Source organism: Dromiciops gliroides, chromosome 5 (genome assembly GCF_019393635.1).
Source record: "Dromiciops gliroides isolate mDroGli1 chromosome 5, mDroGli1.pri, whole genome shotgun sequence".
Classification (NCBI taxonomy): Eukaryota; Metazoa; Chordata; class Mammalia; order Microbiotheria; family Microbiotheriidae; genus Dromiciops; species Dromiciops gliroides.
Genome location: NC_057865.1, coordinates 291,775,330 through 291,801,533, shown reverse-complemented (window position 1 = coordinate 291,801,533; position 26,204 = coordinate 291,775,330). Strand labels below are relative to the sequence as shown.

Genomic DNA, 26,204 nt, shown 5'->3' with positions numbered 1-26,204 from the left:
AATCCGAGGGAAGGCAGCCAGGACTCTTCCCAGGGTGCAACCGTGTCTGAGGCGCAGCCTGGGGTGGGCAGGAAGCAGCAGCAGCCTTGTGCTCACACATGTGGGCACAGCAAGGGCTGCATGAGCTCCTCCAGCAGGACATCAAGGGGAGGAGGGTTTTGGGAAGCTAACAGATGCTCTTCCTAAAGAGGGTTTTCCATTTTAGGACCATCTCTCCAACAGGCCTTAAAAAGCCTTCACAATCTGCACATGAAGAAGAGCCTTCTCAGGAGTCAGACAACCTAGACTGGAACAGGGGGCCTGCTACACACAGGGGTTTCTCCGCTGGAAACCAGAGCTGGGGGCAGGCCCCAGAAAAGGAATCCTGGGGACACCAAAGAGGAGCCCAGAAGGCCACCCAAGAGAGCAGCCCCAGCCCCCTACCAATTCCCAGAGGCCATGGTGGGGCCCCTCACACCACTTCTGTCTGGAGGAGCAGACCCCTGCCTTCCACCCATTTGGAATCCAGGGTGATGGAGGGGCCCACCTCAACTGGACCCTCAGCCACGTCTGTAACCAGTCTGACAAAGCTGAGGAGGGGTGGAGAGTGGGTACAGAAAAGGCCCTGCCCCGTGGTTCTCCAGACCAATAGATGCTTTCTGTTGTGACTTTAGGACTCGCACACAAAGCTGGCCCGACACAGGAAATGGCTGATTAGTGATTACAGCCATTCTCCTGGCCCACTGGGACAGGGGACGCCAGCAACCACAGGAAGCTTCTACAGGATGGATTGAAACCAGGGGGCATTGGTGAACCTAAATGGGAGCACACAGGTGCCACACCCCTGCCTTGGGGCATGGCCATGGCTCAGCGAGTGCCCATCAGTCTCCCTCTCCGGAGGCTCTAATTGAGAAAGTACAGACTTCCCTGTCAAGTCTGTGCTAAATGTGGGTGCCCCCCACCCTGTAATGTGAAGCTTCTGGGGGTCTCTGGCCAACCTTCTCTGGGAAGACCTTACCGGAGAAAACACGGAGGCCCCTGGAGGGGAAGTGACTTGCCCAAGGCCACAAGGACGGCAACCCCAGGTTGACTGGCCCCAATTCCAGAGCTCCTTCCACTGTGTCAGTCACTGACATGAGTGTGTAAAGCCAGCAAGCAGGTCCACAGCTGACAATGTCACCAGGCCTGGCCCTCGGCACAAGCAGGCCATGGGGAGGGGAGCAAATGCTCTCTTGGGCCAGATCCTTCCGTGTCTCCCCAGGCCTCACTCCTGCTCATCCTCATCCTCACTGTCATTGCAGGCTGAGGCCTTGTCCACCTTTGTCTTGTGGAATCCCTCCCTAGCTCCCTTTCAGGCTCAGCCCAAGAGAGGCTCCAAGAGACCTTCCTTGACGTCCCCACCCCCCCGCCCCGTAATTGTTTTTATTTGTATTTAGTTCTTATTTATCTTTAGTCCCCTCCAGTGTACTGCAGCCCCTGTGCCCATCCTCTCTGGCCCTGGCACCTCCGAGCTCCACTGCTTGGGCTACTAGGCTGGTATACAGCAGGTGCTTACTAAAGAAATGAACAAAGCAATAACATTTATTAAATATATCAGAACAGGGATGGAGAAAACCACTCCCAGCCCACTCCAATTCTCTTTGCCCTGATAAAATCTGAGATGGGAGAGCACTCGTCCAAACCCTGCATAAATCTACACGATTCTCTGCTAAGCAGCCATGGTCAGAGGGCCCTGGGCGGCCTTCTAAACTACTCCGACAAGCATGCTCATTTGTACGCCTTTTTTCACCTCTAAAGGTTCAGTTCCACTTTCACGTCCATCTGACTTTCATAAGATTTCAGGAGATGCCGCACCTCTTCCTTCAAGAATCTTTCCACCTGCCAAACAGGGACAGTGTTACAATCCAGCCTGACATTCCACCAGGCAGGTCCATGTGCATGCCCGGGAATCTCATTTGCAGAGATGCCTCCCGGAGGCATCACCCAATCACGACCCATACGAAGGGAGCTAGGTAGCAGTTCACAATACACAGGGGTCACAGGAATTAAGCCCGGGCAGACACATGTGCCCCTCACAGGCATCTGGGCTGTGGGGACTGACAGCAAGTGTATTTAGTAAGAGCGTTTGTGGGGCTGGATGTGCCAGGCTTCTGGGAAAATGTCCCATTGCTACCTTTCTCACCAGGATATTCTGTTAAACGCCTTGACCCAGAAGCATGCAAATGAAGCAGCTACCAGGCCCCAGGGGATTTGGAGACCTCCCCCCCTCCCCCTCCAGCACATCTCTCACATACCTCATAGAGAGAAGTTCTCTAGGAACGGAAGCACCCCAAGACTCACCTGCTGGGCAGCGCGGCCGGTGAAAGAGGAAGGATCTAGCAGATGCTCCAGCTGGGCGTGGATGGGGCTGAAGTAGGCATCGGCCTGGATCCGGGCAATGAGGTCGTTGTCGCCCCCTTCCTGCTTCACCACGGCAGCAGCCTCCTGCGAGAGCACCCTGATTCTCTCATGGCAATCCTGGGAGGGAAAAGGCCAGTGCCGGGTGTTCTGAGTGGCCAGATGGTGAAGGGGGCAGACAGTGCGCTGGGCCTCTGGGCTCAGGCTCTTCTCTTCCCGGATCAGGACCAGGAGCAGAGCCCCTGCTGCCGCCCCTGGGCAACACTGTCCTTGTAAACTGTTTGACTCCCCTAATGACCCACTCCATGCTCATCCCGGCCCTTGTGGCATACTCATCCTGCACCTGGATGGGCCTGTGAACCTTGAACTGGCACCTCCCCTTCTGGGGAAGCTGGGCTTCCCCAGAACCCCTGCTAAGCACAAGTTGTCCCTGGGGCACTTCCTTCCTCCCTTCTTCCCTGGGGTGGGACCAGAGGGGTGGGGCTTCAGGTAGCAGAGCTACACACCTGCCGACTGCCTCCGGCCTTCACCATGGCCATAATGATGTTCTCCGTAGCCATGAAAGGCAGCTCCTGACGAATCCGACGCTCGATGACCTGAAAAAAGAGGAGGACGTGTCCCTTCCCTTCCTGTCCCCTCTCCCAGGCCCTTCCCTTCTTGGGAACGCTTCACAGCCTTCATGTCTGTCCCAGCTGTGGGCAGCTCTCCTGGGGAGCCCCTCAGGCTTGGGGTCCCTGGGGGTCACCCTACCCTTGTGTCCCCAGCCTGCCCAGAGGGGCCGCTCAGGCAGCGCACGGAGGCGGCCTGAGCGGGAGGGCTGGGAGGCACTCGAGGACTTAGAAGCACGGATGCTACCCAAGGCAAACTGTCCCCTTCATGTCTTTGCACGACCGAGTGCTGGGGAACGTTAAAAGCAGAGGGGGGCTGGCCCCTTGATGCATCTGGAGACAACCAGGACCAACCAGGACGTAAACAGAAACTGCTCCAGCAGAGATGAGGGAAGAGGAGCTCTCTAGGCCAGGGGTGGCAAGGGAAGATTGGGTCTGACTTCTAAATGATCAGACTTTATCTGAGGCCTCCAGGGCCTCAATTTGAAGGTTCCCATACCTCGTCAGGGGAGGTCAGAAGGGCTGAGCCACGCAGCTCCAAGCCCAGGCCCAACAACGGCCACAGCGGATGTTCCCCCAAGGTGGGGAGCCACAATCATGGGCCTGGGGTCAGGTGACCCGAGGCCAGCCACCTCCCCTCCTACCTCCTGCCCAACAGCAGGGAAAGAGCCACCTCCTCGAGACTTGCTTAGCACTCAGGCCTCTTACCTTGGGGTACACCACCAGCCCCTCAGAAATGTTCTGCAGCGTGTTCAGGATGGTGTCTGCCGTGAGAAAGGCTTCGGCCAAACACAGGCGCCTGGAAGAAAAACCACCACGAGTCCAGGCCACCTTTAATCAAGCCGCCAAGCCTGCCATGACCCCTGGACAGCACACCCTGCTTCATTTCTGAGTCCCCAAATCCCTGCTGGGAAGGACGCTATGGAAACCTGTTGGCGCTGTCATCCAGTGTCCGCTCAAGCCACTGCACGGAGGCCGTCTGCAGCGGATCCATGACGAGCGTCATCAGGTGGCGGGCCAGGCTGCAGCAGCGTTCACAGCGCATGGGGTTCCTCTTGTATGGCATCGCGCTGGAGCCTGCCTCCGTCATGGAGGGGGAAAGAAGAGGGGACCCTCAGGGAGCTGTGACCTGCTCGGGCTGAGGTTGGGCCAGTGTGGGGGGGCCCAGCCTTTCACGGAGAGAAGGAGTCAGAGAAGGGCTGGGCCCCCAAGCTGAGGAGCAGAGGCAGGAGCTATGAGCCACATGGGGAAGGGAAAGGGCCCTGGACACTCCACTCCACAATGACACCGCAAGTGCTTTCTCCTTGGCAGAAAAAACACCAAAGAAACACTGGGCGGCCCTTGTTCCATTTACTAGTCTGGGAGATAAGTAAGGGAAAAGTTAAAAAGGGGAGGTTAATGCTTTAGTATCCAATTTTAAATCTCACAGAGCCAAGTCTTGGGGTGTCTAGCAGCACCCCAGGCTTCCTTGTGACTAGCTGCGGCGTTCCCAGTGTGGCTGCCAAGGGCTGAGCCAACGTCTGGCTGTGGACCCTCCCCAGGCAGGCAGCAGCCGGGGCACGGGCTCCCCACTGTAGGACAACAGCCCCAAAAGGTTACAGTGACCAAGGTCAAGTCTAGATGGCCGGCCCGGTGCTTCACGCTGGATGCACCCACATCTCCCAAACCAGTGGGGATGCAATGGCCCCTTAGGGAGGGTCCTTCCCTAGATCCAATCCTGCCCGAGGGCTCCTGCGGAAGGTATGTCATTCCGTGTGCTCCGGGGCGGGGGGGGGGGGGGGGGGCACCCCTGCAGAGCGGAGGGGCAGGTGTCTTCAGCCTGTTCTCCCATCCCATGGCACAGGGAGTGGCAGGAGGCCTCAGACTGGAGGTCTTGAGACAGGGTGAGGGGAAGAGCAAGGGTCCCGCAGGCCACTAGATACACACAAGACCACTAATCATAATTATCCCACGTGACCCAGGCCGGGAGTCCCCAAACAACCAGCAGGGGTCGTCATGTGGACCCCCAAAGAAAGGGGTGAGTGCTAGATGTGTGGGAGGAGGGGCAGGCTTCAGAATCCACTGGTTTGTTTCATTTTGGGTTTTTAAAGAAAAAGCTTTTCATAAAATAGCCTGGGAAATAGTGACCCATGGCAGAGGGTCTGTACTCCAAAACCCTAGGGATGGAAGAATGGAAAGAAAACCTCTTAGGAGGCCCTGTGCTAGCAACACAACCCAACTCTCATCCCTGGACTGGCCACTGTCCAATCAGCAAAGGGCCCCAGGAAGCAGTGCCCAAATCTGGTCTCACTCCAGCCTGGTCCAGCAAGGGTGGGGTGTTCCATACTCAGGGTGAGGAGGAATTCAGGGGGGAACCAGAGCAAGGAACTACCTTCTCCCCATCCACATCTCCCCAGCAGGAGACCCCAGGGCCTGCATTCCTTCCTGGTGGCTGCTGACACCCTGGTAACCTTGCATATACATTCTGGGTGATGTTGTGTGCCCGTGCCCCCTGGGATGCCACACAGGGCAACAGCACTGAGGTCGTGTGTCAGCTTCACTCGGAATGGAGGCTGGCCTTTTGTAAGCATAGACACCAAGGAGACCGCTTACACCGAGGAAGGACAACACAGGCAGGTGGCTAGGTGCGACACTGCCATCCCCTCCAAGGGCGCCCACTCCTGAGACCTCCCAGTGCTTCATGACAAAGTGACCCTGGCCCCCCAGGCTCCCCAGGCCAGGGGCTAAGTTAGGCTAGGCCCAGTTAGGTAACAAACAATACGTTTGGCAGAAGATGCTACAGAAGTAGCACGGATGGTGTATGGCACAAGCATGGGCCTTTGGGTAACTGACAGGGAGGGGGCTGCCGAGGAATCGACAGGCAGCCTCTGGCCTATTCTAGGAAGCCCCAACACTCACCAATCTGCTGTTTTTCAAAAGGCTCCTCCAGCTCCTTGAGGTTGGCCAGGAGGCGGATGTCAGTGCAGATCTGAAGGAAACAGAAGGACCTGGGATGCAAAGACAGCCCCCGCCTCCAAAGGGTCCTGGCGCTCTGTTAGGGTGTCTGGTGAGCGACAAGGGCAGATGGTGTCCCCCCAGACCGGGCCCTTTGGCCACCTGGTCCTGCAGATGTTTTATGATATGACCCCCAAACCAACCAGGCCCCGGCAGGCTAAGGGAGCCAGGCTTCCCAGAATGCATCTGACCGCTGGGCGCAGAGACCACGCACCACTGCTCACCGACCCTGGCCTAGTCCCATCAACCTCTTGGCCTCAGTTTCTTCATCTGTAAAGGGGGGGATTGGCCCAGAGAGCCTCAAGTCCTGTCCAGCTCTGGATAGGGGGGGTTTGACTCTGAGACAGTAGCAGAAGGAGGGTCCCCTGGTGGAGCCACAGCCTGACTGTTGTCCCTCCTTTGGAGATGGTATGCGGCTGGCTGGGCCTGGGCCCTGTGTCCATGAGAACAAATTCATCAAGGACCATGTTGTAATGCAGAGAGCCCACCTCAGAAGTTGTGGGTGCGAGTTCTGCCTGATGTGCACAGACCAAAGGGGAGCCCTCCAGGCCAGAAGGGGGGTAGCTACCCAGGAACCCCCTCATCCCTCCACAAGTGAAATCACAAGCACAGACCAGGAAAAAAGGGAGACATTGTTCGGAGAATTGTGAAGGCCCAGGAAGCGTGTGTGTGTGCATGCCTGCCTCTGCTGCCCGGTGCGGGGGCTGGGTGTTAGAACTGGCTGAGGGGGAGCCATGAGGAAGGAATCCAAGTGAACACTGGGAAATAACTCCGAAGGACCCAGATGGGTCAAAAGGAGGGGCCTGAGACTGTGTCCACCCTCCACATACCTGCAGGGGCGAGAAGCCATGGATGGCTATCGAGTACTGCACCTCATGTAAGACTTTCTCTCTCTGTGTTAATTTATAAGGGCCGGCTAAGAGAAGGATTAAAAAGGTTGGGAAATGTAGTGGTGCAAAAACAAAAGATGTTTAAAAAAATTTTAAAAAAGAGATGCACAAGAAAGTAAATTTGGCAGTGCTGGGCTGGCTGAGAGCCTTGGAGCTGCCTGCCTCAGTCGTGCTGTGGGTTCCTTCAGGAGGCCCTGATCACCAGAGGAGACATCCAATGGGAGGCTGGAGGAGTGCTGGTTTAGGCGATGGAGGACTCAAGGCAAGGGCCGAGCCCAGGGTCAGGGGGGTCCACAAGCCCCACCTTGTGCACGGACGCTCCCAGACTGGCCAGCACAGACAGCACCTCGATGTCCACTTTCCGTGTGTACGTCTGTCCCGTGATGATGAAGGCTCTGCAAAGAAACACACTCCGAGCTCCTGTGGCAGCTGGCGGAAGTTGTACCCTGCAGACACCTCACAAGCCCTGAGGGATGATGGGCACCCTAGGGACAGGGATATACACAAAGTGTACCCCCACCACAACCATTGTGCTGCGGCGTGGGGGCTGGCACACAGTCGGTGCTTAATAAATGTTCACTGACTGACTAAGCAATCTCAGGGAGGGGCCCAGATTCAAAGCCAGGTTTCCTGCCTTCCAGCCTCAGGCTCCATGGTCTCCCTCTCACAGTAACGCAGGCATCCAAGGTCCCCAGAGCCAAGGGGACATGATCCTGCTCCCATGTTACAACTGGGGGCCAAGGAAGCTCTGCAGTGACCAGTCCAAGGTCACAGAGTCAGTGCTAAGCCTCATTCTTTCACACCACCTCTTAAACTGCTTAAATACAAGTGTCTGCTTGCCTACCCTGTCAGCTGATAGGCAGAATCTGTTCCCAAGGAGCTGCAGTCCAGGGGTCCTCAACTTTTTAACCAAAAGATTTCCTTTTACTTCCCTGATGTGAAAAGGGGATGGGGGCCAGGAGATGGTGTACCCACAGTGGCTCTGCTGGCGGGTCCCCTGGAGATGCCAGGCAGGAGGGTGCTGCCCGAGGATGCTGGGCCCCCCCATGGCCCTGCAGGGGGCAAGGAGATGGCACAGGGGCCGGCTCAGAGTCTGCCTCAACCCCCCACCCCAAGCTGGGCCCCCTTGAACCTCTCTGGGGCTCCCACCCACATGACTCCCTGTCAATCCTTCCTTCTTTAGGGAATGAAGAAAATGGGACCCAGGCCAGAGGTGGGGAAAATGGAGAAGGGTTAGAGCCTCTCTTAGGTCCTGCGGAAGCTCCCTCTAGTGTTCTCCCCATAGCAACCCAAAGTTGTAGAGATAGGCCAGGGGCCCACTGAGGTGAAGTGACTTGTCCAGGGTCACACAGCCAGGATAGGCCAAGACAAGGCTGGAGCCCAGGGCTTCCAACTGTGAGGTAGCCTCTAGCTACCACACCAGGACACAGGGGAGGAACATGGCTACAATTCAGCTGAAACTGAAAAAAATCAAAGGCCAGGCAAACCTCACTTTAGGAAAGAGGACAAGCAGGAGGTCTCCTGAGACCAGGATGTCCCAGGGGCCTGCCAAGTGCCCCACCCCCAGCGATGGGCACAGGCCCCATACGTACCGCTGAAATCCTGCCTTCTCTGTCACCATCCTGTCAAGTTCTTCCACCTTGGGGGAAAATGAGAGCTCTCTCAAGGGCTGGCATGTGTCCACCCTCATGCAGGGGGCCATCAGTGATGTTCACCCCGCCCTTGGCCCAGGGGCCTCCCCAATGACTCAGCACAGAGCAGTGGGGTGACTTAGCTACCTTTTGGTGGTCTCCTTCAAAGAGCTGTAAGAAGCTGGCCTGGGTGCCCGTGGTGCCCTTCACTCCCCGAAAGCGCAGGTCATCCCGGGCCCGCGTGAGGCGTTCCAGGTCCATGCATAGGTCCTGGATCCAGAGACAGCAACGCTTCCCCACAGTGGTCAGCTGGGCAGGCCTGGAGACAAATGAAGTAGTTCAAGATGGCTACATGTGCCAAGGCACCTGCCGAGAAACGGCAGGGAAAAACACACCAGGCTTGCTTGCCCTCTCCTTCTGACAGGGAGACAGCAATGAGAGAAGTCAGCCACTCAGTCATCAATCCCTACCGTGGGCCAGGCACTGTTCCCCAGTATCGAAGACTTGTCTGAGATCTCACCAAGACATCTGACAGTCTTTCACAAGCTGCCTGGCTGAGGGCACCATCCAGCTCCAGGGATTCAGAACTGGCTAGATGAGAAGCAGAGCATCCCTTCCTGTACCCATCTCACCACAGAGGGTTTCCAGGGGAGGGAATCTAGGGCTCTGTCTAGACCTATGCTGATCAACATCCAGATAAATGACTTGAATGAAGGCAAAAATGGTAGGATTAACCAATTTGCAAATTCAGTCCTCCTGGGTCAGCCTGAGTCTTCCTCAAAGTTGAATCTCTGGGTCAAGCAGTATGATTGTGTTTTTCATAAAGACTGCACAAATTACAGCTCCACCAACAATGCATCAATTGGTCTATCTGCCCATAACCCTTCCAATGTACGATTCTACTTTCTGCCATCTTTGCCTGCTGTGGGGTCAAATCCCAAGGGATTATTTCTCAGGTGGTTATTGAAATTCTGTTGAGAACTATTTGTTCACTTTTTGACCATGGATCTTCTAGAGAACAGCTTTTGGTCTTACAGATTTTTTTGCTGTCTCTAAGTTTTGGAAGTAGACCCTTATCTGATAAAAACACTTTCTCCCAGCCGCCCACATCCTTTCTTTCTTTCTTTCTTTTTTTTAAGTGAGGCAATTGGGGTTAAGTGACTTGCCCAGGGTCACACAGCTAGTAAGTGTTAAGTGTCTGAGGCCGGATTTGAACTCAGGTCCTCCTGAATCCAGGGCTGGTGCTTAATCCACTGTGCCACCTAGCCGCCCCCAACTAAGTTAATTTTATTCAAGCAAAAGTCCTTCTATTTCACATAATGAAAATGATCTATTTTGTCTTTTCTAATTGCCCCCACCCCTTATTTAGTGAAGAATCTACCGCTTAAGAAACATGAGAAGAAGGGGCAGCTAGGTGGCGCAGTGGATAGAAGAAAAGAAACACAAGAAGACTTGTCTGAACTGATGAAGAGGGAAGGGAGCAGAACCAGCAGAACAATGTCTATAAAATAACAACAGTGGGAACTTGGATCAATACAAGGTCCAAGCACAATTCCAGAGGACTCTGGATAAAATGGGCTGCTCACCTTCTCCGAGAGAGGTGAAGAACTTGTGCGTGTCTGGGGGGGGGGGGGAGAGCTAGGGCAGGAATTGATTTATTTATAATTATTCATGTTTGTAATGGGTTCTGTTTTTCTTGCTTTCTCATCTGGGGAAGGGGAGAGAATGAAGATCTAAAAATATAATAAATTTAAGTTTAAAAAAAGAGAATTCACCCTTTACCTATTGCTGTGAAAGGGAAGTTAATGTCTGACTTTGTACCTCTGATCACCACAATGACCAATTGTGACTCCAGAGGCCCCTGATGAAAGGTGCTTTTTCCCTCCTTGCAGAGAGGTCACAGACTCAGGGCAGACTGAGACTTTTTTTTTGGGGGGGGGGGAGGCATGGCTGATGTAGGAATCTGTTTTGCTTGACTACATGTTCTTGCTTTCTCAACTGGGGGAGTGGGGGTGGGGTGTCAGAAGGAAAGAATGTAGGTGTGAAAATCAAATAACAAATAGGGCAGCTAGGTGGCGAAGTAGATAGAGCACCGGCCCTGGAGCCAGGAGGACCTGAGTTCAAATCTGGCCTCAGACACTTAACACTTACTAGCTGTGTGACCCTAAGCAAGTCACTTAACCCCAATTGCCTCACTTAAAAAACAAACAAAAAACCCCCAAATAACAAATAAATCTGATGCCTCCTTTCCTGGGTGCCCGGCAGCTCTTACCAGAAGCAGACTCTGGGCTAGTCAATGACCCTGAGCCTTCCTTGTCCGGTCTATCCCACTCATGAACTCCTCCGGTTTTTCACCAGAACCAAAGGGTTTGGAGGACTCCAGTCAGGAAGCGCCCCTCCCCCTCCGCTTCTCCCTTCCTCCATAACTTCCCTGGACGTCAGAGACCTTTTGTCCTTATTAATTTTATGAGCATTTCTGTGCTGCTCCTGCCTCGGGTCAATGTGACAGTTTGATGGAAGAGCACAATAGCTGTCCATGAGCCAAGAGTGGCCTTGTCCTCCAGTGGTTCCATTTGGCTTCTGTTTCCTTTATGGTCAAGGCTCTTACCCATGAAATCAGATGAGTCTTTTCTCAGTCCTTCATCCTTCTCGACCTCGCTACGTCTGCTCCTGGACACTCTCTACCACTGGCCCTCAAAGCTTCGTTGTTTGAGGTTGTTCTCAGGCTCTACTTTCTGAGTTACCAACCTAGTGAGCTCCCACATGATGATCTTTTTATTTTTGCATTTATTAATTTACTTATTTTGGGTAATAAACATTTTTTAAAAAAAGTTCTGAGTTCCAAATTCTATCCCTCCATCCCCTTCCCCCTCCCTGAGGCTGTAAGCAATCAGGTATGGGTTAAACATGTGCAATTATGCAAAATATTACCATATTAGTCATTTTCTATAAGAAAACTTGAATAAAAGAAAAAAATGAAAGAAAGTGAAAAATAGCCTGCTTCAGTCTGTGTTCCATCAATATCAGTTCTCTCTTTGGAGGTGGACAGTATGCTTCATCATTAGTCCTTTGGGACTGTCTTGGATCATTGTATTGTTGAGAATAGTTAAATCTTTCAGTTTTGCTGTTATCTGTGCACAATGTTCTCTCCTGGTTCTGCTTTCTTCACTATCCATCAGTTCATACAGGTCTTTCCAGGCCTTTCTGAAATTGTCCTGCTTGTCATTTCTTATAGCACAATAACATTCCATCCCCATCATATACCACAGCCTGTTCAGCCATTCCCCAATTGATGGGCATCCCTTTGATTTCCAATTCTTAGCCACCACAAAGAAGGGTTCATATGTACGTATGTGTATATATATATATATATATATATATATATATATATATATATATATATATATATATATATATATATATATGTGTGTGTGTGTGTATGTGCATATATTCTCAGATCAATAGTGATCTAGAGCATTTTTTTGTATCCTGTATTATCTTGATGAAGACAGCCCTCCCACATCTGGCTATTTCCCAGACCTCATCTCTCACCACGAGCTCCAAATTCCTATATGACACTTCAGACTGGATGTGCCCTAGACATCCCCAAACAGAATACACTCATCTACCTCCCAACTTCCCAAACTCTTCCCAGGCACCATCAGCCTCCCTGTCTCCTAGATTCATCAGCTCAGTATCACCCCTCTCAGCCCAAAGAGCCACTCCAGGTGCCAATGCTCCAAACATCTCCTGTCTCCATCACTTTCTCACTGCTTGTCTAGACCACTGGATTAACCCCTCATTTGCCTCTCCTGCCTTCAGGCCCTTCCTATTCCAATGCTTCTTATGAACAAGCTCTCTGGTGATTTTTCCTTAAGCAGACACCATGGTGCTCCCTATTACCTGTAGGATAAAGCATGATTTCTTCTGTTGGGCACTTACGATGCTGGCCTGGCCTCACTGTATTCACAGAATCTATGGTTCAGCCAAACTTGCCTTCTCTCTCAGCGCCTCAGCGCTTCAGATGTGCTCACTCCCCCCTCACAGAATCCACCTGGTAGAAGCCCTTGCTTCTTCACAACTCCACTCACACTCTGTTGTTCATCCTTCATTTCTTTTTTTTTTTTTTGCGGGGCAATGGGGGTTAATGGGCGCCACCTAGCTGCCCCCCATCCTTCATTTCTGAAGAGGACCAACAGACATCACGGGGCCTGTCTTGACTTGCTTGTGTATTGGGTTTAAGTGAGGCAGAGTTGCTTGCAGTCCAAGTCCAGCAGGACAAAAGTCAGGATGACTGGGGATGACCCAGGATGCAGCGATGACCTTGGTGGCTTCCACGGCTGACCAAACGCTAAGCGCTCCACAGCGCCTGCTTCAATTGCCTTCATGTCCATTGGAGCCCACTCTGCCTGGAGATGTCTTCATAGGCTTGGGGTAGTAACCTGCAACTCACTGACGGGCCTGTTAGTCACCTCCACCCTGGTTTAGCCCATCTGCCGTTACTGGGTGTGGCAGCTGCACATGCTACAGCTTCTTGGAGTCACAGGTGCGAGTTGGGTGACAGGGGGACCCCACAGGCGGATGAGCAGCCCTGAAAGGGGCTCAGCAGCCCTCACATCAGAGGCGCTGGTCCTCCCTGCACGTGTTCCCCATAAACCTCAGCTCACGCCCTGCCTTTGAAACAAAGCCCTTCCTGGTCCCAACCACTGCTGCCCTCCTGCACTAATTACCTGGGACTCTTATTACATTTGTTCTGGACTTAAACCACAGGATATGGGGGGGATGCTTGAGGGCAGCGGGGACTGCTCCATCTGTGTGTCTTTACATCTAGGCCTCGGCACAAAAGAGTCCTTTGGTCCTTGGCGACTTCAATGTAAACACAGGAAAAGGCAATGCTAGCAACAACTGTCAGAAAACACGCATCAGGAATGAGAAAAGGGAAAAGGCAAAGATTCGCCACAGGCTGCCCTGAAGCCCCCGGCCACACATCCTGAAGGCTTGCTTCGAGGGAAGCCTCTGAGGCCTCAGACCCAGTAATCAGGGAGCAGCATCACAAGTGACCCTGAGGATTTGGACAGACAGGAAGCAACTCATCCCTGATGGAGCAGTCACTTCCTGTATCAGCTGTGTGTGCAGGCTCACAACACCGACTTTGAGAGCAGAGATGAAGCTTAGCAGAAGGCAGCAAAAAGAATAAACATGTGGCAAAAAGAAAAGTGGCTCACAATGAAAACAACTCCTATCTGACCTGTTCAAACAAACTCGGGACCAAAAATGGGACAGGAATGGATTAAAGACCAGTGATACCATGGATATGTAACTGCCCATAATTAGATGACAAGAGCTAACCCCCCACCTCATCTGAGCCTCACCTCACCTCAGTGAGGCCGGTGCCATCATTATGCCCAGTGCCGTATATGACCCCCACTTGACAGAGGTGAAGTGACTTGCCCAGGGTGACCCAGTGCTTCCCTGAGGCAGGGGTGGAAGGCAGGTGTTCCTGGCTCCTTGCCCAGGGCTCTCTCTGTGGCCCCAGGTCTACGTCAGAAACGTTTGTCAGATCTTACAGAGATGATGGCGGGGCCTCACAAAACAGAAGCAGCAAAGTGGAAAGGCTGATGAGAGCCCCTAAGAGGTCAAAATAATGAATGTGGGGCCATCTCACTTAGACCCCAACATGGCCCCCCCACAGCGCTCAGAGAGGCCAAAATGAGGCCCCTCAAGAGGACAAAGATGGGAAAAGCAGATGGGATTGGTCCAAGGTTGGTAGCTCCTTGACAACATGCAGTCCTAAGACTTGGCCAAGGCCATTCTATGTGAAGTGCATATACGGATGGATTTTGATGCCCCCTGCTGGAGAGATACCATAGGAAAGCTCCGCCACGAGGAGAAGGCGTCTGAGGGCAAGCCATGTGGCTTGGAAGGTCAGTTCCTTGGCGTCAGGAAGTGACGTCTGCTCATGGCCAATTAGCTTGGAGCTGTGTGTGTTTGGAGGGCCCTGTGTCCAGTTTCACAGGAGGCTTCTGGGATGAAGAAGGGGTGACACTCACTCTCTCTCTCTTTCACCAGGACCTCATGTAGAGGGGAGCAGAAATGCTGGCTCCCCGAGATAGATAGATGTAGGCACCTTGGGCTCTCTCTCTCTCCTCACAAAATTCTTATGTTCCTTAATAAATGCTTAAAAGTCTAAACTCTTGCTAAAGCTTCTAATTTATTGGTGATCACTCATTAGATTTTTTCTTTTGGGTGAGGCAATGGGGGTTAAGTGACTTGCCCAGGGTCACACAGCTAGTAAGTGTTAAGTGTCTGAGGCCAGATTTGAACTCGGGTCCTCCTGAATCCAGGGCTGGTATTCTATCCACTGCACCACCTAGCTGCCCCCACTCATTAGATTTTTAAACATTCAGCTAGAATTTTAGCCACCTTACAGACAGCAACTATTCAGTGTCCAAAGGTAGAATACCACAATGGGCCATGTCTCTACCACCACTCAGCTGCCCAGAAGAGGCAGAGAACCTGCAGTGTGCTCACCCATTGCTTAAGCCCTTCTGCCTGGGCCAGGTGAACCACGCCCTTTGGCTTTCTTCTGACGAGGGCCAATGCCAACATTCTACTGTGGGCGCATGCCTGAGATACCCTCATTCCACCATTTGTATCAGGTGAAGAAGAAAGGAGGGGACACGGCCGAGTGCGGGGGAGGAGGGGCCTCCAGGGTCTTCTCTCTGTGGACGCCTGGAGCTCCATGGTGCTGCAGAGCACCCAGAACCGCACCTCGTCCGCGTGAACGGCACCGCCCAGCTGCTGCAGCGCTCTGTGTAGACACGGGGGTCCCAACCACATGCGTGGGCACACGAGTGTCCCCAGCACTCCTCCCTTCGTTAACAGGAGCCCAGAGGCAAACGCAAACCCGACTTCTACCTGAAGTTGGGAAGCACACGACTGACCTTGTGGCTTTCTCTTTGTTCCGGTCCATTCATCAGCAGGTGCTGAGCACAGCAGGAGATCACCTCCTAACTGTGCTTTGCTTAATGAGTTTATGCTCCCCACATGCAGCTCCAGTGACCCCGGGGGTCTGTACTGAGGACAAGCCCAGGTCACAGCACTGACCGCTCTTCTTGACCTCGGCCTCTCGTGAAGTGAGTCATGACAACCCAGGCACCACAGGAGGGGCCGTACAGTCCTGGAGAGGCCTCTCACAAGCTCTGTCCAAAGATCTCCAGGGAAACGATGACGCTGGGCGTGACACCCAGCCAAGTGGGTTTCTCTCCCACTCCCCCATGGATCCTGGCCCCACCCTCTGCTAAGGCCTCATCTCCAGGATGCCCCCCCCCCCCGCCCCTGATCCTGAAGACAGCCAGTGCCAATGAGCCACATTCTACAGATGGCAAAATGCATTTCCAAGAACAGAAATCCCCCCTGAGCCTCACAACAATCCAGGCAGCAGGGTTCTGGAGCCATCGCTGTCCCCAAGTTTTAGATGAAAAGACTGAGGTTCCAAGAACTTACGCAGCTTCAAGCCAACCCACCTCACCAAGTACTTCCTAAGTGCCCACTGCGTGCTCAGCACTGGGGGTTCCAAGTCAAGATCGAGTTTCAAAGTTTCCTTCAGGGAAGCGGAGATGGGAGCCACTTAAAAGGTCAAAGCCCCACAGACGGATCAGGTTACTTACTGAAAGTGTGTGAAGCCCAGGGTGGGAAGGTTGGCATGCTCCATGGCAAAGTCCGCCAGCCGGGAGATCACTCTGGCCAGCTATGGGAAAGGGTCCCGGGGGAGGCAAGCAAGAGATCAGATACCAGGCTGAAAGGTCACCACTTATTTCACTCCTGCAGCTGCCCACAGTCACCCACCAGCCTTCAGTGTCTCTAGAAAGGATTGTGGGGGCCGGCTGAGGCCCCGTGGCCACTCTGGGGCTGGTGCCAGGACGAGAGGGGGACGGATGGCCTCTCTCTGAGCCTCGGTATCACCTGAACCCCTCAATGAGGCCTGGAAGGGGGATGACGGAGAAGGCACACATCCCAGCCACAAATGACCTTCCAGCCTGTGTTTAGGCCATGTAAGCACTCAACAGGTTAAACCTTGCCCCCACCCCCCAATCCAGTCTTCTGCTTTAGTGCAGCCCCCTTGCTAAGACCATGCTTTCTGAAGCTTCTGTATCGAGCAAGGCTCCGGGAGACTACTATTGCAAGACAACAGAATTTGTGTTTCTGTCCCACTTATTTAGCACATCCTCAAGGCACAAAGTCCTGGGTATCACTCACATGAGAAAGCATCCCCCTCGATGGATGTGCAGGAAGCCAGACCTCATGCTGGCCACCAGGATGCCCGGGGCAGCCCTCCCTCTGTCCCTTTGGTCACCCCCTCTCCATTAAACCCCAGCCTTCCCCTGTCTTCATTCCATTCTGCCCAAAGGTTCTAGGCAGAGAAGCGGGTACGCCTCTATCTCCTTACCTTTGGTAAGAGCAAATCAAAAGCCTTCTTGAGAGTGATGAGATCCTGCCAATGAAAGCACACGGAAGGCCACACGTCAGGAGAGCAGGACTGCAGCCGCACACCACCGCCGGCAGCGGCTCTGCTCCCCACTCTGGGGGACAAACAACAGGCCAGCAACAGAATAGAGCTCTCCTTTGAGAGCTGGGGAGACCATGTGGAGAGCGTGGGTACGCACACATACACATATGTCAGGACTGGCCCCCAAACCCCTGAGCTCAGCATCTCAGGAGGCTGAAAAGGGACAAGGCTCATCTCCTTCCACAGAAAATCCACCCCTGAGCAGATGCCATCAGTGATCACTGTGGAGTTAAAAGGGGTGTTACAGGATTTCTTGGTGTTACAGCTAGAAGGGAGCAGGGATCATCAGCTTCACAGATGAGAAAACTGAGGCCCAGGGAGGGGGAAGAACTTGTTCAAGGTCACACTGGGAACCAGGGGTTCCTACAACCCGGAGAGCAGAAGATATGGGAAAGGGCAGGGGTGCAGAGGAGACCCGCCCCTTTTTTGGAATGATGGTTTGTTTCTTATTTATTTATCCATTTATTTATTTGGAATGATGGTTTTAAACACTGCAGTTAAATACTTAGGGTTAAAAAGGAAACAGGTTTTAACAAAATACTGTGCTCAAAATCCTTTTTTACAACCTCCACTGATCCCAGGTGAAGAGATCCTGCCTGAGAGAGGTGCCTGAGGGCCTACAAGAGATTAAGGGAGGCTGATGGGAGGAGGCTGAAAGAATCTGGGCAAGGGTTTCAAGGATGGGTCAAGGAGGAGCAACCAGGTAGTGCAGTGGATAGAGCACTGGCTTTGGATTCGGGAGGACCCGAGTTCAAATCTGACCTGTGACCCTGGGCAAGTCACTTGGCCCTCATTGCCCTGTTCCTCCCTGCCCCCCCCAAGCAGTGACTGTCTGGCAGAAGATGGCGGTGGTGGGGACACTGACCTTCAGTTGCTTTCTAGGCTGCAGCCTTGGGGCCACCGGGGCCTTCCCGTGGCTGCCAGGTGTTTTGGGGTGAAGATATTGCCCTCAGGGGAGAAAATTACCCACACAGGCCAGGTTTATGATGAAGACGATCACAGGAGGATTTGCTTTCTTGGTCACCAGAAAGAGGTAAATGAAAACTTTGCAATTGATTTGATAGCAGAGCAACCAGTGAGTCAAGTGGGAAGTTGGGTAACATCATGTGATGGTGGAAGAGGAGCACTGGGTCATCCCAAAGTATGGATGAACTTGGCCAAAGAGACTAAAACTGGGACATGCGGGTACTGCGGACACCACCGACACCAGTTATATTCTTTGGGCCTTGTATAATTATCTGCATGTAAGGATTTAAAAAAATACTTATTTAAGAATCAAAAACCATAAGCTTTGTCTTAAAATATTCTATAAATAAAAGATAATTGTTGAATATAAAAAAAAAAAAAGGATGGGTCACAACCATGGCCGAGTCATGGTCCAGGAGAGCCTGCCAGGAGTGGGGAGCAGGGGGTGCTCCCCCAGTCACTGGGCACAGGACTCATGGGGTACTGAGAAATAACTGATGAAAAAACAAAACCTCCCCATGCAATCTGATACCTTGCTATAATCCCTGCACACAATTAATGCATGTGGATGACACTTTATGGGAAAGCAAAGATGCTTGGTTTCGACAGAGAGAATAAAAGGATATTTTCTAGTATAGTGACAGAAGGCCTGAAAACAGACTCGAATCCTGCCACGCTCATCAACTGGGGAGTGGCTGAACAAGCTGTGGCATGTGATTTTGATGGAGAACTACTGTGCCATGGGAAATGATGGGGGAGAGGTTTTAGAAAAACACCAGAAGACCTAAATGAATGGATGCAAAGTGAAGTGAAAAAAACCAGATCACTGTGCACAGTAAGAGCAAGGTTGTAATGATGATCACCTGTGAAAGACCTGGCTGCTCTGATCGTTACCGTGATCTGAAACAATCCCAAAGAACTCATGAGGAGAAAACTCTCTCTACCTCCAGAGAAAGAGAACTGATGAACAGTGGGTGCACAGTGAAGTACAACTGCCTTACTTTATTTTTCTTGCCTTTTTTTGGAAATGTGGCTAATATGAAAATATTTTGCATGATTTCACATGTATAATTGGTATTGTGCTGCTTGCCTTCCCAGTAGGTGGGGAAGGGGATAAGAGGGAAGGAGAGAATTTGGAATTAAAAAAAAAAAAAGTGGGGCAGCTAGGTGGCGCAGTGGATAGAGCACCGGCCCTGGAGTCAGGAGTACCTGAGTTCAAATCCGGCCTCAGACACTTGACACTTACTAGCTGTGTGACCCTGGGCAAGTCACTTAACCTCAATTGCCTCAGTTAAAAACAAACAAACAAAAAAAGAATGCTAAAAATAAATAATTAAAAAAATCGGGGGGGGGGGGGACCACGAATCCTGTCTTTCCTCCTCCTGGGCTCCAGCTGTGGCACTGCCCATTGCTCCAAGTCCTTGCCCCCTCTCCTCACCCATAAAATGAAGGGGCATGAAGGGCTAGACTGAAGACATTGAAGCCCCTAGTTTTAAATCCTACGACCGTCTATGCCCAGACAGAGACTGATCTATGTGTGCTCCTGAAGCTAAGCATGAAAAAAGCATCCCAACATGCTCCAGACCCAACTACTCTACCCAGGGTATGGGAACACAGGCACAGGGTGGCACAAACCGTGTTATCCCCGACATAGCAAGACGTGGCCCCCAGATGGATGATGCCGGCTGCCTTGGGGCAGCAGTGGCCAAAGGTGTGGACGTGAGCCATCACATCATGCCGGAGACGCTTCTCCTCTGCTGCTGCCATCTCGTAATCGATGTTGTTCAGGTTCAGTCTCATCTCCTCAATCTGCTCGTCCGTGATGGGCAGACCAAGTTTCTGCAGGACACACAAGAAAGGTAAGGATGGCTCTGTGGGGAGCTGTCAGGAGCATGTAAAGTCAGCTGACATTTTAGAGAAGTTAGTATCCAAGATCTTGCCTCACATCTAGCCAATGGGCAAAGATGGGAACATTCAGGGCTAGAGAGCGAACAGGCCTAATGCTAGCTCATGGGGAAGCTGCAAACTGGCCCCAGTGTCCTGGAAATCCATTGGGATTATTCAGGAAAAGCCCCCATCTGAGCCATGGACAAAGAATGTGAGGACAGCAGTGGGGCTTCAGTCCCGGCCCAAGGCAGGCCAGACCACAGCAATGTCTTGGGGAGCAGGGAGGGTCACAGGTTGGTTTGTACCAGTGAAAAAAGAGGTGAACCCAAAGTCAAAGAGAAGCATGAGAAGCACAGAGACAGGAGATGAACACTCAAACCTGAGAAGACCCAAATGTCCTTTACTTCCTCAGACACAGTTCAGTGATTGGTCTGTGCCCTGTTGAATGAACTTTGGAAAACAATGACTTGAAAGGAAGCCTGGCCTCCTTTCCCCTAAGCTCTGGAGCAAGCCAAGAACTGGGCAGGGAATGACCAAGACTGCTGCTGCTACAGTGGCCAGGCCAGTCAAGGAAACAACTGTTCATTAAGTACCTACTGTGCGCCACACCCTCACAAGCTACAGCAGAGAGAAGACTATACAAGACACATGGAAGACAGTTGGGGGTGAAGAAGAGGGACCAAGAGCCCCGGAGGTCATGGAGAATGACCTCTTCTAGAAAGGGGCCCTAGAGCGGAGGCTTAAAAGGAGCTGGGGGTCTCAAGACACAGAGGTGAGAGTGGGATCTTCTGGGCAAAGACATGGAGGTTGGAGATGAGATGTCATGCACAGGGAGCAGACGGACATATGGTCAGCAGGGCTTGGAACATCGTATGCAGGATGGGGAATAATCAGCCAGTGGGACAGTTAGGGCCAAATACCAGCAAGGGCCGTCTGTGAGGGAACCGCAGAAGCCTGGTGAGCAGGAGAAAGGCACCATGGTCAGAGGTGTGGAAGATGGATTCGAGCAGGGAAAATGGCCACATCGAGACCAAGTAAAAGGCTGCTGCAAAAACCCAAACTGAACCAACCCCCAAAATGGTACAAAAAAGGGTGGGGGAGGTTCTTGTAATAATGCAGGCCAGAGGGTGCAGCTAGGTGGTACAGTGGATAGAGCACTGGCCCTGGAGTCAGGAGGACCTGAGTTCAAATCTGGCCTCAGACACTTAACACTTACTAGCTGTGTGACCCTGGGCAAGTCACTTAACCCCAATTGCCTCACTAAAAAAAAATAATAATGCAGGCCAGAGGTGCTGCCAGGTGAGCAGAAAGAAGGGAGGCACCTGGTAAAGGGGAAAGTGTACTGACTCTGGAGTCTGAGGATGTGGGTTCAAATCCTGCCTGAGCTTACTCTGCAGTGACCTGAGACAGGTCCCTACTGCCCCAGGCTTCAATTTCCTCCTGAGTAAAATGAAGAAGTGTACTAGAGGCTTCTGAGGTCCTTTCTGGCTCCAGAGGAGCAGGTACAAGAGACACAAGAGAGAAAACCAACACTGACTGGACGCTGGAGGGTGGGGTTTCACAGCTCCATGGCTGTGAAATCTCACAAGAGGACAGAGAGTGGTGCCCTTGACCGCAGAGGGTGGGGTGAGCCCTGTTTTGGCCACACTGAGCTGGAGGTGCCTGGGGGACATCCAGCCGGCAGCTGAGGGGGAAGGTGGGATCATGGGCCCATGTGACCAGCTCCCTCCCACCCCTCCAGGAGCAACCAGCCACCAGAAGCCTGGCGTGTGGGGCCTCCCCCATCCCTGGGACAGCCGCCCACACTGGCATCTTCTTTCATTTCTCAGAACAAAATCCAGGCCTCTTGAGACAGACCCAGTAAACAAGTCCCCTGGCAGCCCTGCTCCCTGCTCCCCGCCAAGCCAGGAGCCAGGCCACTGACTGAGTCAGCAAGAAGCCCAGGACACGGAGTGCAGCGAGCTAGCCCTCTAAGTCCAGAGCCGCCAAAGCCCTCGAGCCCCAAGCCTCTGGGGCAGCCAAGCGGTCCCTGAAATATCTCCTCCCAAAGCAGCAGGGGGCAGCCCCAGCCCAGGTGAGCACCCTCCCAAGCACCAACTGCAGGGGGCGCTTCTCTCCAAGGGGGTTGGTCAGGCTGAGGCTGCCCCTTCTATTGGAGGACAGCATACTAAGGAGGGACTGAGTCCCATATACTACTGAGGTGGAGACCACAGATGAGTCAAGGATGAGTAGACTTCTGAGGTCCCCTTCACGCTCCTCTGCCACTGAGGGATGGTGGGAAGGGGCCTCAACTATCAGAGGAACAGGACTCTCAAAGAGTCCTCTGAGATGACTGGCAAAGGTAATAGAGCACCTAAGTGTCAGAGGCAGGATTCGAACCTGGGTCCTGACTCCAGAGCAAGTATACTTTTCATGAGGCCATTCTGCCCTTTCCCTCCTGCAGATAAAGAAACTGAGGCCCACTGAAGACCATCCCGCCAGATCACCAAGGAGCTGGGCCTCGGGTGCCTGAGTTTCCTCCATGGGCACCCCTTATGTGACCTCACCTGGGAACTACCGGGGCACCTACCACAGCCGCTCCAGGAAAGGCCAGCTCTGTGGCCTCAGGCAAGGAAGTCACTCACCCCTCTGGGCCTCAGTTTACCCATCTATGAAGGGAAGGGCTTGGACTAGATCTGTAATGTTTCTTCTGAGCTCTGCCCTCCAACGACCCACCCAAAGGATCTGTCCTCTCCTCCCCTTCCAAACGTGCTCCTAGGGCGCTCAGAGGAGTCTGACCTTCCCTGACAGAAAGGGGCCGACAAGACTGAGCAGGTGCTTCACATGGGGAACCTTCCCTCCCACAGGGACTGAACAACCCAGGAACAGGAACATCCAGATATAAATAAAGCCCTGCAGGGGAGGGGAGGGGGAGCCGAGCACTGTGGGGGAGGCTGGAGGAAAACTGAAACCTTTCACATAGCTCCCCCAGTTTGGGAGCACAAACACCCTCTAAAAATCTTGGCCCAGTGATCCTTCGGACTCTGTGAAAACCTCCAGGGACGGGGGACTCACTACTTCACAAGGCAATCAATTCCATTTTGGGGATCTCTGGCTGTTAGGATGTGTGTACACGACCTCGCTCGCTTTCTCTTTCTCTCTCTCCTCCCCTCCTCTCTCTTCCCATCAATGTAATAATAACAACAATAACAAGCCCAGTTAAGGTTTCTACCAGCCTTTGACACAAACAATGCTGGGTGATACTTCTGCTTTTGTGAGGTAGGTCCACATGGTGAAACCCAGGTGCAGGGAAGTCAAGTGACTTGTTCAAGGTCATACAACCAGTAAGCCTGTGAGGCAAGACTCAAAGCCAGGTTTTCTGAACCCCAAGTTAGTGGAGCTCCTGCAGAGAGGGTCAGCATCTGCTCCACAACCAGCAGCCTGAAGGGCATGGCCAGGGTCACATGGCCATGAGGCTAGAAGCTCCTGGAGGGAAGGGCCCATCTGTATGTCATGCTGTCCTTTTAGATCATCAGTTTAAAGGTCAACGGACATAGGCATTCCAATACACAAAGAATAGAAGAGGCACAGACATGGAACTGTGAACTTTGACTCCATGACCGTGTCATAGTCATCACTGTAACCCCAGGGGCCAGCACTGTGCCCTGCACACAGTGGGTGCTTTGCTCACCTGCATGTGCTTGTTGGATATCATGTGTTTTTTAACCTGCTCCCTGGGCTAGCCAAGAGGCAGTTGGGCAGCCTGGTGGGTACAACATTGCATTTGGGGTCAGGAAGACCAAGGTTCAAATCTGCTCTGTGGGGCCCTGAGCAAGTTAACCTCCTTTCTAAAGAAAACTACAGCTTTCTTTGTAAAATTGGGATAATAAATGCACCTATCTCAAAGGGTTGTTAGGAGACTCATTAAATGAGAAAATATATGTATTTTGCAAACCTTGAAGTGCGATATAAATGCCAGCTGTGCAGGGGCAGCTAGGTGGCGCAGTGGATAAAGCACTGGCCCTGGATTCAGGAGTACTTGAGTTCAAATCCGGCCTCAGACACTTGACACTTACTAGCTGTGTGACCCTGGGCAAGTCACTTAACCCTCATTGCCCCACCAAAAAAAAAAAAAGATAAACGTCAGCTGTTGTTATTATTATGACCATTATTATTCTCCAGCCTTTCACAATCCTTCTTAAAAGGTAGTGCCTGATCTCTACCAGCTGTAGGGGAGTGGTCCAGAGGCACCCCCCACTCTATGTCTTCAAGCTCCCACGAGCCTCTGGGGCTGGCATGGCCGGCAGGGGGGACCAAGCTGCTGTGCAATGTGGACGGGTCCAGGAGGGCCGGAGACTGTAATGGTCTTCAGAAGGCTAACGTTAAAGAAACACGGCAACTGCAGTTTCCTCCTGGATGTGGCAAAGAGGGTCTGGGAAGGACTCTCCTGAGGAGTCTCCTGCTCCTGTCCCTCCTGGCTGTGTGACTACAAATAAGTACCTTCATCTCTCGGGGTCTCAGGCTGGCCTCAACCACCCTGAAGGTCGCTCCCAGTTCTGACATTCTCTATTCTAAGGTCCAGCAGCCTAAGAGCTGGGTTCAATTCCTGGCTCTCCCATTTGTAATCCTCACCTATAAAATAAAAAGTTGAACTCAATGACTTTCCGGGGTCTCTGCCAGCTTCGACTCACTTCTAAGTCACTTTCTAACTCTAAACCTGTCCCGTAAAATACTTGTTCTACCTGTTAGTATGCCATATTAGTCAATCAACAGGCATTTATTTATGAAGCGTTAGGCTCCCGCTCACATCCAGGCTCCAGGAGCATACAGACCTCCCCTGTCCTCAGAACAGTTACATCCTAGGCAGCTACAAAGTAACGGGGGTATTACTTTCGAGCCTTTCGGTCCGGCAGACGAGGCAGCTCCATCCCCTTTCTCTGAGGTAGGGCCGGATATTCCCCAAGAGGGGTCTGTGGTTCTTTAGATTTTAGGCTCCCTGAGGGCAGGGGCTCTTACCCAGAATGCTCAGCAAAGTGCTCTGCACACAGTAAGCATTTAACAGGTTTCATTCATTCATGCCTCACCCCCGGGGTTCAATACTCAGTACAATGGTATTAAAGGTCTTCTCTGGGCTGGGGCCTGGTCTACACAGATAAGAGGTTTGGCCAGGTCGCAGTAAATGCACGTTACATCCTAGAGTAAGGACATTAAACGTAACCGGGGGCTAAGTCCCCTACACAAAATATGGACAACTTAACTGCAAGAGGAGGGAGGGAGCGTTAATAAAGGGGAGGGGGACGTCAAGAAAGGGCTCCCGCGGCGGGGAGGGGCAGCCTATGGCTTGTGTATTGGGCGCCACCACTATCACCATAATCGAATGGGGTGGGGGGTGGGAGCGTCCTCAGAGGCCGTCAAGTCCAACCCCGTCATTTTTAAAGGGTGTGGGGGGAAACTGAGGCAAGAGAAGGGTGGAACGGAGCGATAAAGGACACGTGGGTCACAGGGGCCTCTAACATTCTGGGGTCTCCGTGCGCTGATTGGAGAACGCGCATCACGTGGGCGCAGCGCGGACGCTGATTGGCCGCCGGCCCTTTACCTGTTCCGCTTCTGCCAGTAACAACCACAGAAGTCTCCAAGTCTGGAACTTGTGCGCGTCGCTGAAGAGGAAGGACATCTCCGGGCTCGCGTAGCGGGCGGCCAGCGGCGAGCGGTACGTGGTCCGGCCGGGCGGCCCGGCGCCGGCCTGCTCGCCATGACAGCCGTTGACCGACATTCCGGCTCCACGCGCCCTAGCAGTCGAGAAAAGAGCCGAAAAGCGCCCTCAACGTCGGGGCGGGGCAAGCCCTGCGCCGTGACGTAGCGGAGGGCAGGACTTCCGCTGTCCTTTGCCACTTGGTTGGCTGAGTTGGTGACGTTTCTGCGTGTCTGATCTGAAAGACACTTGAATCACGTCGCGCCGAGCGTCTGAAACTTCTCCCTCTCGCGACCCCTTTTCGCCCGAGACGTTTTTACGGACCCTGGGTTATAGAGGTCTACAAAATACTCTTGCCAAACTTTTCGCGACCCCACGTTCAGTTACGTGACCCACAGTCAACACCCCCCCCCATTTTTTCCTATGGGGAAACTGAGGCCCAGGGTGGGGAAGAGACTTGACCAGGTCCCCCACCCTGTCGGAATCACAGACTGACCATAGGGTCATGGGTCTAAAGCTAGACGGGATCCAGTTCACCCCTCTCCCTGTTTTTACACGTGGGGAAACTGAGGCTCAGGGAAGGGAAGAGTCTTGCCCCAAAGACTCACGGCA

General features: G+C 52.8%; 1 protein-coding gene across 1 annotated transcript; it reads right to left on the bottom strand.

Annotated features, from left to right (window-relative positions):
• Positions 1-1,542: 1,542 nt before the first annotated feature.
• On the bottom strand, positions 1,543-25,734 carry ADSL (adenylosuccinate lyase). Its single transcript, XM_043968457.1, has 13 exons — positions 25,497-25,734; positions 19,670-19,873; positions 16,949-16,993; positions 16,170-16,249; positions 8,647-8,818; positions 8,461-8,507; positions 7,173-7,263; positions 5,883-5,952; positions 3,914-4,061; positions 3,693-3,783; positions 2,883-2,972; positions 2,320-2,496; positions 1,543-1,857 (listed from the first exon to the last, which is right to left on the bottom strand). Exons 1-13 carry the CDS (start codon positions 25,671-25,673, stop codon positions 1,771-1,773), a joined length of 1,479 nt encoding a protein of 492 aa, XP_043824392.1. The 5' UTR covers positions 25,674-25,734; the 3' UTR covers positions 1,543-1,770.
• Positions 25,735-26,204: the final 470 nt, after the last annotated feature.